The following is a 19,136-nucleotide window of genomic DNA, read 5'->3' on the forward strand; positions in this document are numbered from 1 at the left end:
TACAGGGTCTGATAAGGTGGCCCAGTACCAATTGGTAAATGCACCTAAGGTACACGTTGTAATTTAGTGAGACAACAGCTAGGCTGTGGGTCTGATTAGCAGGCCCACAGCCAGAGAAAGTCGTAAACCAGTGAAACAAAAGCAAAAAATCTGGGTGATCATAGGATTGCAGACCCTACTCTCCTACAGTGAGGCCTTAAGGATGGGTTCAAAAGGCTGTTTCATAAGATCTGTTTGGACTAAATTCAGGTTCCATGCCGGTGGCGGCATCCTCTTTGAAGGTGCAATCCTTTTTGCCCCTTCTAGGAATCTTTTTACTACTTGTGATGAAAAGAAGCTCTTTCCAGTCTCTCCTCTTGTGTGGGCTACTATCGCTGCTAGGTGTACTCTCAGCGAGTGTAGGAAGGTGGCTACCCGACTATGGTTACCCCAGATTTTTTGCCTTGTGTTTAGCTGGTTTTCGACTTAGTTGGCCTGGTTCCCTGCTAATCAGGGCCCCAGGCTATCTGCTCTCTCTGTAAAATGGATTCCATGTACCCTAGGTGCATAACTAAATTGGCTTGGGTCACCTTATCAGCCCCTGTCCAGTGCACTATAGGTGCCCAGGGCATAGGTACATCCAAGGCCTACCAGGGGCTGCAGCATATCTTTTGCCACCCCTGGCTGGCTATCCAAAATTGACAAAACTGACTGATCACTCAGCTGGGGCAAGGTGGTGTAATCACCCCTTGCTTAGATATAGTATACCTATATCTAACCCTAAAATGGACACAGATTCCTATCAGTCACTCCTATGGCAGGCCTTAACAATCCTGGAGGAAGAGTGCTTGGTTTTATGTGAGATGGTGCTCTAGCATGAGCCGAGCCTGTCTGCAGCTGTCGGGACCAATTCCCTAAGCTGTTCCGGGATAATGCCATACCATATACTATTAAGTGCATTATAATCCTCGCAGTTATATGTTTACTTTGGTTTGGCTTTATCAAAACATGTGTAAGGTGTCATACTATTTGGAATACTATCCCCTCTACAGTCCTGTCGACAGGGATAGCATTCCACCCCTCTTGAGGGAGGCAACATGTTACTTTGCTAAAACGCAGTTGATTTTAAAAAGGAGCCTCAGCACCACAAAATGGATGCTTCTGCCACAGACACGGGTCTGACCTCCTGCTGCTGACCGAAACTCAGCCAAGGAGGCCTGGACAAAGGGTTTCCTGTCACAGGGAGGTGTCACACCACCCCAGACAGGAGATAGTGGATTGTAGCAGGGAGGTTTGAAAGAAACCAGACACTGCCTGGGGAGCACAAGACTTCCCCTTGCATAATCTGGTCAAACCGGTTCTGGGGCACACCAGCCCCAGTCCCAGCACGACCTGGACAAAGGGAAAGGGGTCACCCCCTTCCTGGGTCCCACCCATAGGAGGGGACCTAGCAGGTAATCCAGCCCCCTAGATTGGTATAAGAATGGGAGCAGTGCCAAAGCACTCCGATTATCCTGACTGAAACTTATGAAAAGAAACTCTGGACCCTTCGACATCCTACATAGAAGACTGAAGAATCTCCATTGTGGTCAAGGAGTGACCAACCTGTGCAAATAGGCACCATCCAGCACCTAGACGTTTGCTTTGTTGCAGTTCCTGACTGAACTCGAGCAACAGAGTTCGACAAGACCAAGCGAGCCTGCCTTCTAACAGCCCGATCCACAGTCCCTGCAGAGCTGAGACCCGTGGAGGCGACCTGAAGCCACGAGACGCTGACTGTGCAGCCCACGAGTGACCCTCGAAGCTGTACATCGGGGTTTGAGAAGCCCCAGCCCTGAGCCTCTTTTGCACCGAAGCTCACCCCTCTACACAGGGTGCTGCGTGGGGCCCTTCTTCTTCTTTTGGCTCAACGCGTTGGCCCGATCACTTGCCCGTTGGCTTGTGGCCCCAGTGCCGACGAACTACGAAATCTAACTTGTGATTCTGGTTGCTCCAGACTTGCACCCGCTCCTCTGAAAAGGAGCCCCCGCTCTGACCCTCCTGGTCAGAGTGCAACGCCATCTTCGAATCCTGCGTGGGTTGCCCTTGCCAAGTGTTGTTGGCTCCAATCCGGAAGCCGACATCGCCGACAGCGAGAGCCTGCGTGGGACAGCTCGTGATCCACTCCCGGACATCCTCAGTGCCCCAGAGTCCACGTGGCAGCGGAGAGAAGCGACCTGAAAGCGCCCGACATTGCCTGGTTCCTTCTGGTCACTGCAAAGGGACCCAGACTGTCCCCTCTGCTTTCAGATTATCTTTAACTTCGATCCACCCTTGGATCACACCGGACACTTCTCGTCTCGACGCCTGCAGCATCTTCAGCTCCAAGCACCAGCAACCTGCGTGACAAAACCCGACACTACTTCGCACCTGTGCACCCGCTTCCTGTGGGTGAGGTAACTCAGCAACGCCAGTGTTCCCACACTGGTACACACCTCTAGTGTGTTTTGTCCTTCTAGGTTGAGCAGAAGTATTCTTAAACAGTAACTTAAGCACTTTTACGCACCATTGACTTTGCATTGGTGCATGCCTGTGCTTCAAGCGCTGCACCCGAATCCCGCGGGCTTTTCCCAACTTCAGCATTGCTAGTCCCGACTGCTCCCAGCGATTCCCTAGGCCCTAGGCCTAACCACTGTTCGATTGGTATCTTATACCACTTTCTTAATATATGGTTTGAGTGGCCACCCGCCCTCATCCTTAATTGTGCAACTTTCATATGTTTAACTGTGCTTTTGTTTAAACGCTTGTGCCTCTGCACTCAAAGAGTACAGAGGATTATTCTAGTAATAAATACATATATTTTTATAATATATACTTGTGTAGTGTCCTTTCATTTGATATTACAGGATTGTGATTGGTAAAACAGCTTGCTTAACACGACCTCTTGAGTTAAGCCTTTAAGGCTGCTTAGTCCATGCTACCATTAGGATAGCTTGTCTATAAGGTTGACATACAACCAGACACCATAAGGGATTGTTTGGACTGATACAAGGTGGTTCCAGAATTGGAAACATCATATATCAGGCCAACTTCTCACAGCGAGGTAGAACTTAGGTTTGCTTTTAGCAAGTGTGTTAAATATTTTAGCATAGTTGATTCCTTGGTCATCTTCTGTAGCTTTAGCTTGATGCACCATCGTGTTCATTTTTTTCCATTTTGCCACATAGCACCTTCATGTGGTAGGTCTTCTTGCCTCTCGTAGCACCTCACAGGGAAAGCCAGGATGGGTTTCACAGCGGTATTCATACAAGCGCCTTGAGACCCTTGCGGTGAGTAGTGCGCTTTACAAGTATCAATTTACATTTACATTTAACCATAACTGTCTGGCAAGGCGTAGGCAAATGTTTGACCAGCTTATCCATAGGGCATTCCCCTCGGATTGTTCCCCTGGTTGTGCCACCCTTAGAGGGCCTGTACGTTTACACACACTGCCCTTCCAGGCTGCGCGTTTTGGTGCAGAACAAAGTGATCAATCGACATGGCACACATCCCTGTGTGCCATGCCTACAACCCATGCCCTCTAGCTGGGTGCCCTGTGCCAGTGCGAGTGCATAAGTGCATGAGCCATGTACCCCTACAGTGTCCATTCTTAGACATTTCAAGTGCAGTGCTGCCATTAAGAGTATATTGTGCTGGGAGCTGGTCATTACGAACTCCACAGCACCATAATGCTACACTGAAGACTGACAAGTTTGGTATAAAACTTCTCAGAACATTAAATCCAGACCGATACCAGTGCAGGAATTATTGTAAAATGCACGACAGAGGGCATCTTAGAGAACTCCCTGAAACCGAACCTACAATCCACATCTTGTCTGAGAAGCTGCCTAGGCTGCCACACAGCAGACATGTTGCTGGACCCCTGGGCGGAGAGCCCCCACTCTCCTGTGCCTGCAACAATGCACATCCTGGGCGAGGTGCTAGGTCTCCACCCCCAGGATGGGCAGGTGGAAGCTTCAAAGGCATGCCTTTGTGAGGTTCTCCAGGCCACTTGCTGTACTCAGCAACTGGCCATCACCTGTTCTGACCCCCCACTCTGGCGGGAAGACTAGCAGGAAACCCTAAGTGAGGAAAGGGGGTGTGCCAGCCTGTGCCAACTCAACCCCTCAGGTGTGTGAGGTGAAGAACAACTCTGGGCTCCGCCCATCACAGGAGAGGAGCAGGATAGGGGTGTACTCCCCCCTGGACAGGGACCCATTGGTCCCTGCCCTTCCCCTACCTGTAACACCCCTAAATTTAGAATTTAGGGGCACCCTGAAACTTTCTCCCTCAGATCCAGATTTCGAAGCAAGAAAAAAGACCAAGACCACCTGCCGTGCAGCTGCTAACAAGGACGACACCAACTGACTTGCCCCAGACCTACAGGCCTGTGTATCCCTGAACCTGCTTCTGCTAAATCCCGGCGTCTCCTGCGGACAGCAACCTCGAGAACCCCAGAGGACCTGTCTGCCTTGACCCTCTTAGCGACTGGGACTCCCACGAGCAGAGGTTCTGCTCAAACAGCAATACCCCTGCTGCCAGTAAGGAACCGCGAATCCAGCCCACTCTGCACCAGGCGAGCCCAGTCTGTGCCTGGGTGGACTAAGACCCCGAGGACGTCCCCCTGGCGATTCGGACCTGATAGAATGCCCAAGGACCCTCCTCGACAACCCAGACAAAGCCTGCAGCCTCAGAACCAGGGGCCCCTTCAACCACGACCAGCAGAGGGTAAGATTTCTGACGCCAAAAGACACCCTGGCATCCAGCGGCCCCTGTGCCCAACTCTGGGGTGCCTACCTACCCTCCAAGATCCCAACTTAGCCCTCGAAGTGTTGGTCACTCCAGAAGATCCACTGTCCCTGAGCCTGCAGCCTTTGTTCACTTTCCAAGATCTCCATTGAATAACATTGAGCACCCGATAGCTCAAAAGCACCCTGCACCCAGCCGCCCGAGTGCCCCTGGCAGTGCAACCTTTGTCCTAATCTACTCCCCCATTTGCCCTGAGAGAGTGACCAGGAGCCCAGCTCCCACAGCCATGTGGTCTGCTTGCCAGCAGCCACCAACCGACGGCCCCCTGCCTCTCATTGGATAACATTGGGCCCAACTGCCTCTGCACCCGGCTGCCCCTGTGCCGCTGAGGGAGTACCAACTGTACCTACCTGACCCTGGGAGACGCCAGAGTCTATGCCCAGAACCGTAACTCTGCCAGCAGAGTGCTTACCTGAAAACCGATAACTTAACTTTTCTTACTTAGGCTAACATTGACTGGTTTCACTTGGAAATTCTTCTAATTATGGAGTTTTGGAACTTTAAAATATTCATCTAAAACCAGCTGAACAACGAATTGAGATTTTAATCCCCCTTAACAGGAGACCTCAGTGCTGCATCTTTTAGCCCAGTACGGACCCTGAAAAGTAATTCTAACCGTACTTACCAATAACTTGAATTTCCTTCCATAGGATATCATTGCCTGCTTTTTGCTGAAAAAGTTTGTCTATTTTTGAAACTTCCAAACATTCTTTAACCCCTTCAGTGCTGCGCAAATTCGGCTGCGGTGCTGAAGGTTCTAAGAGAACCTATGGACTCATGACGGAACGGTTCCGTCATGAGCACAGGCCAACCGACGCTCATGAGGGAACTGTTCCGTCATGAGCACCGAAGGGGTTAAAAACTGTGCGAGCGATAAAAACGCAATTACTTGCCCGTTTTAGATAGATGTCACAGTGCTGAACCTAGGAGCCCACAAGTGGATTACAAATGTATGCGTACGTACCTGCAAATTGAATTTCCTTCCATAGGATAACATTGGTGATTCAATGTGAAAAAGTTTTTAAGTGTCAACTTTTAAAATACAATATTTGTTAAAACTCACTACTATAACCAAAACGCTTTTACTTAACTGTTTGTAGGAAATGTCCCAGGACTGAATCTAGGATCCAGTCCTGTGGTTAGAAAAGTAATCTACAAAGTAACTAATTGCATTCAACTAAAAATTCCCACCTTTGGGCGCCATCTTCGGATTCCTTTCTTGTTTTGTGTTCTGTTTGCGAATCCTTTGGCAATGTTCTCTATTTCCTTTCCAAGTAAGTGATTTTCCCTTCAAGGTGTGTTTCTGTATTGTCGTATTTCCACCTTCTTCTCCAGCCCCGTCTTTCTGGCGGAGGTGGGTGGGTTCGCTAGTGAATCCAGAAATATCTTCAAGCTGAAAAACTACATAGACAGGTAAGAAACTATTCGTTTTGCAGCGTGAATTTTTCTGGATTCACTATGCTGTGCATAGACTTTGTAGCGGTTTGTTATGTTTGTAGCGGTTTGTTATGTTTGTGGCAGCTGGGTGGAAGATGAGCGTTGGTTGTTGAATATATGTTGAAGCACCTTCTGTCCTACTTGTGCTTCCTTGTTCTTTGTATAGCCACACATTAGTGCTTAGTGAACGTGTGCCTTCTCAGAATCTGCCCTGTTTCCCTCTATAGACTCTTCCACTAGAGTGGTCCCCACTGCACTAGAAAGCAGTTTCAGTCTGTGCCCTAGTGAGCACAGCTGATGAAATCCAGGCCATATAGGCCTCAGGGCCTGGTACTAACCCGGGATCAACAAAATAATTCCCCAGAAAGTACCCAGCACCCTGCTTCTCTCGCACCCAGACATTGACAACTGCCTTCTTGCCATTCACACCTACCCGCACTCTAGCAAGAGGGTACTCAACACCACTAGCTACAAGTCCATACCCCTTGGAACCAAGAATGCTCTCTTCAGGTTTGAGATATTTGCGTTAAACCATAGACCTGTGGGCACCAGTATCCCTCATGACAGGAACCCTCCTTCCATTGATACTTGCCACACTCCTACCAAGTTGAGTTAGGGTGAATATACTTAAGGGCTTCTGGGTCGAGTTCCCAGATGTCCCTGGTGACTAAGTTAAACTCACTTGGGCCTCCCTTCATTTCTGCCCCCACTGAAAGCACACTTGCTATCACGAGTGCCACTGGCACCACGTCCTTTACTGGGCAGTCTGACTTTAATTGTCCCTCTGGGTGGCACTTATGGCATTTGATCACCATGGGAGTGAAAGGACCCTTACCTCCTTTCCCCTCCTGGTGCCAACTCAAGGTCCCATTCCCCTTAGACTCTGGTCCTGCCTGAGAGCCTTGGGAACTGTTCTGGCCCTATCCCTCTGGTTTAGGGCCAGCCTGCTGGGAGTTCACCTTGGGCTTTGAAAGGGGTTGTCCCTGCCCCCTGTTCACTGTTGGCAAGCCACTTATCTGCCATCACTGCAAGTTTCTCAGGATCCCCCTCAGGAAGGTCAGACAGATACTGTCTGAGTGGGATAGAGCACTCCTCCTGGAGGCGCTCTGCAATCATCACTTGATTTAGGGACTGGTAATCATTTGCTTCCATCCCTTTCACCCACTCATTCCAGTCTCTCACTATGTCATGGACCCAATTCTCAAAAGGAACCCCCTCTGCCTTCTTCTCACGGAACCTCTGCAAGTACTGGGCTGGTTTCAACCCAAACAGCCTAATCAAAGCATCCTTAATGCACTCATATGTCAGACTGTCTCTCTCAGGCATCCTTTCAATCACTTCAGTCCCTTCCCGAGAAGAGCAAGGGATCGTGGAGTTCACTTCCCCTTTGAGCCGCACGGCTGGTTGTTTACCTCGACCCCCTCAACATACAGGGAGCTGCGCATGTACCAGCTGTAGCAAAAGTGTGCCGTCGCTCGCTCCTGCAAGGGAAAAGCCAAAACGTGCACGAGTGCCCATAGAGAGCAGTGCAAAACATGCACAAGTTTTCACAAAAGTGCTGAGCGATTCCAGGAGGTCCCTCTAAGCAGTGCTTGTAGGACAGTAGGGTCTGCTTCCTATGGTCACCCAACTTTTTGCTGTGATTCACTGGTTTTTCGACTTTAGTGTGGCTGTGGGCCTGCTAATCAGACCCACAGCCTAGCTGTTCTCTCCCCAAATTCATACCATGTACTTTAGGTACATACCTAATTGGGTCACCTTTGTGACCCCTGTATAGTGTACCATAGGTACCCAAGGCATAGGTGCATCCAAGGCCTACCAGAGGCTGCAGCATGCATTATGCCACCCATGGCTGGCCATCCAATCGGACACAACTGGCTGATCACTCAGCTGGGGCAAGGTGGTGTAATCACCCCTTGCTTAGATATAGTATTCATATATCTACACTTATATTATAGACACATATATACCTATTAGTCACTCCTATGGCAGGCCTTGACAATCCTGAAGGCAGAGTGCTTGGTTTTATGCGAGATGTTTCTCTAGCATGAGTTGAGCCGGTCAGCTTTCGGAACCATGTCCTTATAGCTGTTCTATGATATAGCCATAGCATATACTATGAAGTGCATTATAATCCTTGCGGTTAATGTTAACTTTGGTTTGGCTTTATCAAAACATGTCGTGTAAGGTGTCATACGCTTTGGAATACTACCCCCCCCCCCCCCACCGCAAGTCGTGGCTGTGGGGGTAGCATACCACCCTTCTAGAGGGAGAAGACATGTAGTTACTGCTCTACCCGGTTAAAGTTAAACAGAACCTCAGCATCACAAAATGGATGCTGCTGCCGCAGACGCAAGTCTGACCTGCTGCTGGGCGAATCTCCGGCAGGGGAGGCCTGGACAATAGGTTTCCTGTCAAGGGAGGTGCTGGCACCTCCCCCAGACAGCCTGTAGTGGATTGGGGCAGCGTGAGTTCAATGGAAACTGCTGTTTCCAGACACTGCCTGGGGCACACAAGGTGCTTCATGCATAGCCCGGTTCAAAACAGTTGCTGGGGCACTCCAGCCCCAGCTCTGGCGCGAAACTGGACAAAGAGAAAGGGGTGTAACCACCCCCTTCTCAGGTTCCACCCATAGGAGGGACCTAGCAGGTAATCCAGCCCCTTAGTTTGGTATAAAGCTAGGAGCTGTGCCTAGAGACATTAGTTTATCCTGGAAAGAAACTCTGAAATGAACTCTTGGACCATCGACGTTCCATTTCGACTGGAAGACTGAAGACATCTCCCTTGTGGTCACGGAGTGACCACCCTGTGCAAACAGGCACCATCAGTAACTTGCCAGTTTGCTTTGTCGACGCTCCTGCCGGAACCAGAAGACTTAGCGACGCAGAATCTGGACTTCCAGACTTCTCCGACTCTGACCCACATCCATAGCAAAGCGGAGACCCGTGGCGGACACGAGAGACATTGGACCGGACATCCTGGACTACCTGCATTCTGCTACCTGTGCAGCTTCTGAGGCACCCTCGAAGTTGTGCATTGGGATTTGAGAAGCCAGAGCAGCATTTGCACCGAAGTACAGCCCTCCACGAGTGCCGCGAGGGGCCTGCGCCTGCATTTCAGCTCAACGCGTCTTTGCGGTTGCTAGCCAGTTGGCTAGTGGTCCCTCTGAAGACAGTTTGAAACACTGCTTGCCTGGTTGCTCCGGGATTGCTCCTGCTTCGCTGCAAAGGAGAAGCACCCCGGATCTTGCTGGTTTGAACAGAAGCCAATCTTCTAATCCTGCGTGGATTGCATTTGCCACGGTTTGTTGGGTCCAGTCCGGATACCGACACCACCAACAGCTAGATCAGTCATGGGACAGCTCGACTCCAGCTCCTGGTCATCGTCGACGCCTCCTGGACCTTGTGGCTGCGGAGACAAGCTTCACCTCATTGCATCTCGACATCGCCTGGTTCCTTCCTGGTCACTGGCTAGCGGCCCAGACTGTCCCCTCTGCTTTCAGGTTCTCCACTGCTCAGATCCACCCTTGGATCCATCCGGACACTTTCCTCCTAGTCGCTTGCAGCACTTTCTTGCAGCTCCCCATAAGATTCATCGACGAAACCAGACACGCAAGAACACCTACGCACCCGGCTTCCCTGGGTGTGGTAACTCGAGTACTCCGGTGCTCCCGTGGGTAATAAACTATCCAAGTGTCCTAGTTTAACTGGGGTTTCCAGTAGTCCATCCGGAAGTGTTCGAAAGCAACTACTTTGTAAACTTTACTTTCCCATTGAAAGTCTATGAGAACCCGCGTGTGTATTTAGACACTGCACATGCATCCTGCGGGACTCCTGCTTCCTAACCTTTGGTTACTCAGTGTAGTCCCAGCGATTTCCTAGGCCCTAGGCCTACTCACCTTTCTTGAAGTGGTTCTTACACCACTTACTTAGTATATGGTTCGTGAGGCCCCTAGGGCAGAATTATATTTGTGCAACTTATAGTATGCTTATTGAGTAACTTGTGCTGTATCTCGAACTCTGACCTCATAAAGAGTGCAGAGGGGTTGTGTTAGTAATAAATGCATATATATTTGAGATATACCTTGTGTGGTGTCCTTTCATTTGATGTTCAAGGGACTATTATTGGTAAAACAGCTGGCTTCACATGCTCTCTGAAGTTTTAGCCTAAGACTGCTTTGTCCATGCTACCACTAGGATAGCTGGTCTATAAGGTTGACTTTACAACCATCACCATAAGGGTTGTTTGGACTGGTGCAAGGTGCCCACTAGAATAGTGGACATCTAATACCAGGCCAACTTCTCACAGTGCTTGCACGCTGCGTAGGCGAGAACTAAAAATGGCATTTAACCTTTTGTTTCACAACTTTTGTCAGAGAACTCACTTGATAAAATGCATTTACTATAATAAGAGAAAGAAAGGTCAATATCATTTTCCAGGAACAGAAACAATTAGTAAAAAGACAGACTGACATTTGACCGGCAACAAATGTATCAAGACAAAGATTTAAAGGAGTCTTCATTGCTCATTCACTTTCTGAATGAAGAGAACATCTGTTCCTTTCAGCTCAAGTAGACTCGCCAGGACAGCCGAGTAAATACTAAATAAAAAAATAGTGCAAACTGATAATCACATTTTATGGACAGTGGATTTTGCACGTCTGGGACGCAATTCCCTCTAAAGCCTTGCATGCCATGAACGTGTTCAAGTGCATATATGAGACACATCACAGACAAAATAGGACTGTATACAAGCCAACACCACAGGAGAAATTAGTTGCCACTCCATGCTGTGACTGACGAGCAAGAGGGCAGGACTAGATCAATTGACAAAATTACAAAAGCATACTGAAATCAGCACCTGGGTCAGATTTGAGGGAGGAAGAACCTGTGCTTAGAGCCAGTCGAAAGGTGACAATCGAAACCCTTAACAAGAGAAGTTTAAAAGAAAAATATACTTACATTGGCTATATCATTTTCTGTAGCTCGGAAAGGTAATCCCCTCATATGCACAAAGTGCCCACTATGAAATCCAGAACTTGCATCTCCTGCGCCACCAAATCCAGGTCCTGCCATACCTAATAAAAAACATAATAAAATCCAGTGGCCGCTACTACAATACTTTCGATCAAATGTAGCAAAATTTAAGGGTCACTTTATCGAGCTTCTGCATCATAGGTGCTTCACTGAAGTCTTAAAGCAAAAATCTTGCTGCATGCAAGTTAAGTCAATATTTGATACAGTGTAAGGCAATGGAATATTTACTACTTGCAGGATGAAGAACGCTCCTCTGTAAACAAAGCCTAAAGGAAAGTGTTGTATCTCCTACACCCACTTTTGCTATGGACTAGGCCAGACTGACATACAGAACTGATCAGTTTGGAAGAGAAGTTGTGAAAATCCTGCAACATTTGTTTCCTTAGACAGTGCAACCATGCATTTGGAGAAGGTGTGAGTGTAGATACCCGGCTCTCTATATAGCAAGCCAAAATCAAGTACAATGTGTAGAGTCCAGACACACTTTTCTGGTTAACAGAGGCTTTAATACTAATGCCAAATGCTCTTGTGGGAAGCATTTTAGACTTTTCTGAGGATATTGTTAAGCATTTAATGTACAGAATCAGTAAGTGAGACACTTGATAAAAAAAAGACAATTTATCAAAATTATCAAAATCTGGTAAGTACCTTGAGTTATTACTTTAAAGTATACAAATACACATGTATTTGTAGCTTTGAAGCTAAAAACGTTAACAGGTCTTAGGGGTCTCTGGCACTCAGATCATTGGTCGGGGGCACTTAGGCAGGGTCGCACTGCAGGAGGCTGTGAGCAGGGGCTGGGGACAAGCTGGAGGGAGGGTCAGCTCTAGAGGGTTGCTGGTCCCTGCTGGCTCACTTGGACTCAGGCTGTGCTGGCCTTGTGGATCCAGACGTCCCAAAACAGTAGGTCTATTGTGCAGATTACACAAACAAGCCTTGGTTGTTGCATCTCCTCATTGTACCCATGGTATTGGTGTGAGCGGATCTGACCTCCTTGAGCATGAAAACCTAGTTTCTTGCAGCTCCTTCAGTGGGACCAATGGCCAGCAACATGGCAGACCGGGCAGATTTCTTTCAGTGCCTCCAGATGCATGGAAGAGGCTCTCTGCTCCACAGGATATGTTGCTTCCAAGATGAAGTTGTGGGTCGCTCCTCCACAGCTCTGGGAAGAGACACCGCTTTCTGGACAAGACTGGTCCATGCAATTGTAGAGGTCCAACAGCAAGACCTGGTTTTGCGCAAAGTAGCAGTGAGGTTCTCGCACGGTGGGCTCTTTCCTTCATCAAGAAGACAAATCTTATTTCCTGGTGACAATGAGCCACCTAAATACTGAACTTAAAGGCATTAAGGGGTGTAAAGTGTAGTAGCCTGTGGGCTACTTATCCTTGGGGTCACTACACCCCCTAGAAGACTCCCTGTGGGGAGGAGGGGCATCCTCCAGGTCTGAATGAGAAGCCAGGGTCGCATATCAAAGGAAGCAGACGCGTTGATGCCTTCAGCCTTGACACGCTGATTTACTAGCCATCATGCTGAAGGAGTAGCTAAAGAGGGGCCAAAAAGTGTGTTGGGGGTCCTGCAACACCCCCCCTCCCCAGGGAGTCTTCCCAGTGTCAGGCTAAGGAGGAGAGGATGGAAACAAGCTGCATTGTTGCAGAGCCTACTCTGCCTCACATCCTCCTGTTTGTCAACTTCATAGGAAGCGGACCCATCTCTGTGGTGGTACCCTATGCCATAACGCACCTGGATGCCCAGAGCCTAACAAGGTGAGTTTGTGTTGATGCTTTGGCCCTTGCCCTCCACACTAACCCCAATTCCATAACAGTCCTCAGTCATGGGCAAGTGACCATATGCAGTACGTTTTATACCATAAGATAACACTTCTTCTAAACTACAAATACAAGTGTATTTTAATATAAATGCATGGGGCAGAGGTTACGGCAAAAGAGGATCGCACTTGCCAACAATAATTTAGGGTGAAATATGAATGTTTTCAATGGCGCAAGGAACCTTGAAGTACAATCCCCTCCAATTCAAAATGGAAGAGACTTCCAAAACAATGGCTCAGCACTCAAAAATAGTAGATATAGAGCAAAATGGATTTTAAATTAAAAAAAACGTGTCTTGTATCCAGTTCATCACTACAATGTTGACAATGCATTGGAATGCGTTGATATTTTCTTTCTTCAGTCCTTTAATAGTTTTCTTCTCATGAAAAAAACTTCAATGAATGAAAGATGAAACTCCTTAGCAGTTTCATCCACAGACTTCTTCAGGGCTTTAAATTATGCATAGTAATCGCTAGTTCCTTGCTATATGCTGACATTTGAAACACCCAAGTTTAATTAATTCGGTACAAACGGTCGAAAACATTGGTCCCTCTACAACGATACAACCATGGCGTCTGCTTCAGGTAGGAAACTGACAGCAGACGCCATGGTTGGCTACTGAGTTCGCTCATTCATTGATGTATTTCATGAGAAGAAAACTAATAAAGGACTGAAGAAAGAAAAATAGACATATTGATTTGTTGCATGCCAATGCTTTGTGAACATTGTAGTTATGGACGGGACACAAAAGACTTTTGCTGATTTTCAAACGAGTTTTACTCAATATATCAACTTATCTTGAGTGCTGAACTATTGGTTCCTAAATTGCATTTTTATATACTTTAAGTGATAACAAGAAGCACTGGCCCGATCACGATGATCTTAGCGTTTAAATACATACAATGGTCTGGTTTTTGTGTATACAATAAATGCTCATCACTCATGAGCTGTAACTGCTTGCCCACACTACCACAAAAAGAGCATTTGGGAATATTGTAGGCTGTGTAAACCAGCAAGGGTTGCCTAGACTACCCAGTGCATTTAGTTTTAATGTACTATATAGAGAGCCAGTTTCCTTCATTGGGGGTAGCGGTAGGATACAAGACTGTGTACAATTACCCAGTTTTCTACGATTAGGTCTCACTTCAGGACGAAAGAAACTGCGCTGGTAGTGGCCTCCCTCCCCATTCATAAACCTTAGTATGCATATTTCCGTACACCAGTTAAACAAGCGCAAATTAAATGCCCGAGGGCCTACTGTATATACCAATCTAACCACTGTGTTGAGGGGAATATCTTTTCTAGACCGGCATGTAGAATCTTACTCTTGATCTAGCTTTTAACTAATTATAAACCCAATTGTCATCAGAACAGTCCTTTAGAGACTTTCAACAGTACCTGGAATAAATCCCTTCTTACTCATGGAAATAAAGGACCAGGTCTAACCTGGTTCTCCATTTGCACAGCGGTTATAATTCCAAGTGGTTTCATTCGAAATCTGGGTGCAGTTTTTGGTGGAGCAGACCACGAAGGGGTCATGCAATGACTAGCATAAGCATTCCTCACAATATCTACTACCCATTTGTCACCAGAGTTGCTTAGGTAGGTTAGCAATCAGCCAGACACTTCCAAACTGGGTTGAGTTCGTGCAGAGACCCCCAACTATTATCAAATCCATATTTAGAGACTAATCCTTAAAACGTGAAGACCAAATGCTTTCCAGGTCTTACTTTTCCATCTTTTACATTTAGTCACCAACACAGGGTGCAAACTGCTCCGAAGGAAGACTGGTTCGATCGGCAACAGGAAAGCTGCTATAGACTAGTAGTTGAGGACTCCTTCACCATGCTATCCTGAAGAGGTGGATGTGGAGAGTGTCGGGAGATGGGGTTTTAATCCTAGCATTGGGTGAACCACCAAATCTCATTTTTTAAATGTGCTTTACATTTTCATGAGCAGCAAAGTTGAAGATTGTGCTGCAGTGTTGCTTTGTGTAGCACAAAGTGGGAAAAATAACTTCAGGTCTATGATTTGGTTATCTACATTTTATGTTAGAACATTTACTAAAGTTAGATGGTGAGCTTAAGTGTTCCGGAGCGCAGACAGCAATATTATATCATTGCTGACAAAGATATTTCGAAAAAGAGTACGTGATTTTACAAACTCAGAGGCTTGCTAGAAGGAAACGATGACTTGTAATAAGCGTGCTTCAGCTGTAAATTAGCTCTTACAGAGCGGCAATTACAAACCACGGCATGAAATTCCAAAAAATAACTGGACTACATATACGGTAAATGTGCATGTGGGGCTCCCCCAGAGCAACAAAATAGGGACAACCTTAGAGTTACTTTCTTAGCACCAAATTCGCTTCCCTTAAATGCACGTTTGCATTTTTTTTGCATCACACACCTACTTTTCATGAGGACATTAACACAAGATTATGTATGCATTTAAAAAGTAGTAAGTTCTACCTCTGCCGTCACGCATTCGGTCATCAAATCCATCATTTCCATAACCAAAGTTATTGAATCCACCATACTCTTCAAAGCCTCCATAACCTTGAAATAAAAGAAGCAATTAAAGAACGTGAACATTGATGGCCAAATTGAAAAATGTAAAGAAAATGAAGATACAATCACAGCATAGGAAACTACAACGAAAGCATTTGTAGGCCCAAAAGAAAATTCACTTAAGCATTACTGGAGGCAAACAAACTACGAATACAAGCTCAAATGTTTGATTATGAGGGGGGAGGGGGGCGTGAATCATGCTGAATACTTCATTTTTACTAATCACAAAATGGATAATTTCAAATACCTTGGACATTAGACTAACCATCGAGTAATAGTCCATGCTTTTACTTCCGCAACAAGATAAGTTATGCTCCACTGACAAATTCAGTGAACCACAAGTGGGTCTCAGTGAGTCAAAGTGAGGCACAGCTTCAAAACTGTTAAGACAGACTTATATGTGAAGGAGAAAACTAAATGTCATGGGCACTAAGAAAACCAATTGTCAGCAAATCTACCTCACCGTAAAATATGGGAATGGGTGCTGCTTTTGTACAGAAGCACAAGTGTGTTAATGCATGAAGATAACACTTTTTTCCGAAATACCATGTTACTTGTGAAACCAATCCATTACATACTTACCACCACCATATCCTCCGCCACCACGCATCCGGTCATAAACATTTCCACGCCCTGCACCATAGATACCTCCTCTTCCTCCTATAGGTCTGTCATAGGGTCCAGGCCTTTGCCCCATCATCCGCCTTGGTGGATCATAGGCTCCTCTGATTTCGCTCCTACTACTTTTGAAGATCTCAATGTATCTATGTAAAGGTTTAAGGCACAGATTGAGCATTAGTTCACTAAGTCACTAAATGTACAGGTAAGTGGTTTATGCATTTCTAGAACTACAAGTTACAAAGGGACAAAAGATAAAACATTGATTCTACTTGCACGCTGTGTAGAAAAACTAGTAAATACTGTAGCAAATACCACAACAGGAGTATGTACTTACAATATGCATCTACACTGATATTTACAACACTAAATGTAGGGAATACAGAGGAATATAATTCAATTACCACTTCCTGTTGAGTAATATAAAGTATACACCCAATCATTGCAGACCCTATAAAGTTATAATCAAGTTATTTATACCCAGAAGAAAAAACGAAAACAAAAAACAAAAACAAAAAACCACTTTAATTATAAATTAGTCCCCCACCCCCAAAAAAACCATTAACATTACCCACATTCCCAAAACAAATAACCGTCCCAATCTGTCCATCCCCACCTGTGCCCTATTCTTTCCTTGTGTTTCCCCAGAGCTTTTTCTGCTATCTCCTTTGAAGCAAACTGCACGAAGGCCTCCCCTGTGCTTCGCCCCTGGTAGTCCATCGTCAATGTTATCCCATTTGGCACGATTCTCAACCCTTTAACCCAAGGACAAATAACCCCATCAGGGGGGACAGTGTTAAAGGCTGCAACATTCCCATCAAAACTTAAAGCAAAAAAGATTTTTAATCCAGACCCCCAGGTTAAATAAACAATGACTTTACGCAAGTTAAAAACAGCTAATTAAAACCAATGCATTTGGACATTTACAATTCACAACCACCCCAATAACCCCCCTCCTCCCCCAAAGTCCCATTGTGCTTAGTCATATTATGCAGACTCCTCTCCACATATCTGTCACAAGCTCAGCAACCCTCCCTACCAGCTGCTCTAATAATTAGAAAAAAGAGCAGACCTGGAAATTAGCCACAACTCGGTACAATTGGGGTCTCACCCATCACCCTTGGAATTTTAACCATCGCAGTGAGTGACATAAAAAACGTTAAATGGCAACAGGGAAAGCTTTATTCCTTTGAAGCTGTACAACTAGTCCACTGCAATCTGGATTAAACAAAACTAGCAAACTACCTGCATTTAGGAATCCCAAAACACTAACGATACCTGCAAAGAATTGCACAATTTCCTCCTTGCTGCAACCAAATGGAAGTCCACGAAGTCGAACAGTTCCATCACTAGAGGTGTCCATTTCGTTTGAGCCTTGATGCGGTTTTAACAGCCAATCCATCTCAGTCTGGTTGGACTTGAACACTACAACATAAAACAACTAATTGCAAACTGCTCCTACTAGCCTTCATCAAGTAGGTCCATATTAGTAAAGAATAAAAACAAAAATATATCGGAGGTGTTCAAGACCAACAAAGACTTGTTTGCAGACTGTTACAAGACAAAGCATTTCAAGACAAGCAGAGTAATGTGTGCTAGATGAGCAAGGAGACCTGAATATTTCGTTAACCCCAAATTTATTTTTAGCATTTTAAGGAAATGCTCCGGGGGGGGGGGGGGGGGGGGGGGGAGAAGAGTTCCTAATAAAGCTCGGGTTATACTTGACAATTCACTTTAATGATTAAGAATTCCATCCCTACCCACCTACCAGTGCAGTCAACAATCATGCAAAATACAAGCAGCTTATAATGGACTTAATATATCGTCAGACCTGTAATGCCCTCACATGAGGGCTGCTAATCCCAGAACACTAAGACTGCCAGGGGTACGTACAGTGCTTTTTACCAGTACCACTGAGGTAGTAGTGCTAGTCTAACTCAATTCTATGAAGTTCAATCTCGCAAAACTGGCAGTAGGCCCTTCTGTAAGTCTAAGATTAGCATGGAGGTTGCCTGTTGGTGGGGTTTTCAGTCCAAGAAAGGCAAATTTGTACTCTGAGCAGATTTCCCAAAAGTAGTCTCCTTTGTACTTTGCAGGCACATCCACACTCGACATTGAGTCTGCTGTGGACTTCGTGCAGTTTTTGCCTGCAGAGTTAAAACTTCACCCATCCCAACCATGTGTTGCGACCAACCTACCATATCCAAAAAAAAAGTGTCCAGAAGAGTAATGCACATCACACCAAGCTCAAAGTCGTCAACGTGGCCTGTAGGGCAGGCAAATTTAGCCACCGGCAGGCAGCAAGACATTGGGACTGGAGACTTCGGGACTCCAAAACTTGAACCAAATCCAGTTTGCATTTGACAATGAGAAAAGATTAAACCCAGAACTACATCAGTTAGCATTTGGTTAGTCCTAAATCTCCAAAGATACAGAAAGGTGGTACACCAATATACCGTTGGAAGGCTGCCTGACAAGCTGTCAAGCCTGCTGCCAGTCTACCTCCAGGCTGCATAAGGAGTTGCAGTGCACCTGTGATCAGATCAAAGCAACCTGGAAATCTGAAGGATAGCAGGACCCAAGACTGCCCAAAAACCAGTCATGGAACTTCTCAATCACTTCAAATTCCAAAAAGGGTGGCTGTACCACCCTCTCACCACACCACTGACAGATGACAGCGAGGGGTCTAGTCCCCGTGCTTATGAGGGAGTCGAAGTTCTTGATCCCATAATTTGAGCTTCTGGTTCCAAGATAACATGTAAAACAGCTGTGGCCTTAGTCCAGCAGGATAACCAACAGCAGCTGGTACTACGAAACACTGGTGTGCAGTTCCTTGCACAATT

General features: G+C 46.3%; 1 protein-coding gene across 2 annotated transcripts in view; it reads right to left on the reverse strand.

Annotated features, from left to right (window-relative positions):
- Positions 1–19,136, reverse strand: part of HNRNPH3 (heterogeneous nuclear ribonucleoprotein H3) — a 147,660-nt gene that overhangs the window by 121,356 nt on the left and 7,168 nt on the right. For both annotated transcript variants that reach the window (XM_086922158.1, XM_086922157.1), the window contains 5 exons: positions 17,572–17,718; positions 16,910–17,048; positions 16,258–16,439; positions 15,577–15,663; positions 11,205–11,320 (listed from right to left, as the gene is read on the reverse strand). In XM_086922158.1, coding sequence (XP_086778284.1) covers positions 11,205–11,320; positions 15,577–15,663; positions 16,258–16,439; positions 16,910–17,048; positions 17,572–17,695 — 648 coding nt within the window. In that variant the 5' untranslated portion in view covers positions 17,696–17,718. The remainder of the gene's footprint in view (positions 1–11,204; positions 11,321–15,576; positions 15,664–16,257; positions 16,440–16,909; positions 17,049–17,571; positions 17,719–19,136) is intronic.

Source organism: Lissotriton vulgaris, chromosome 5 (assembly GCF_964263255.1).
Source record: "Lissotriton vulgaris chromosome 5, aLisVul1.2, whole genome shotgun sequence".
Taxonomy (NCBI): Eukaryota; Metazoa; Chordata; class Amphibia; order Caudata; family Salamandridae; genus Lissotriton; species Lissotriton vulgaris.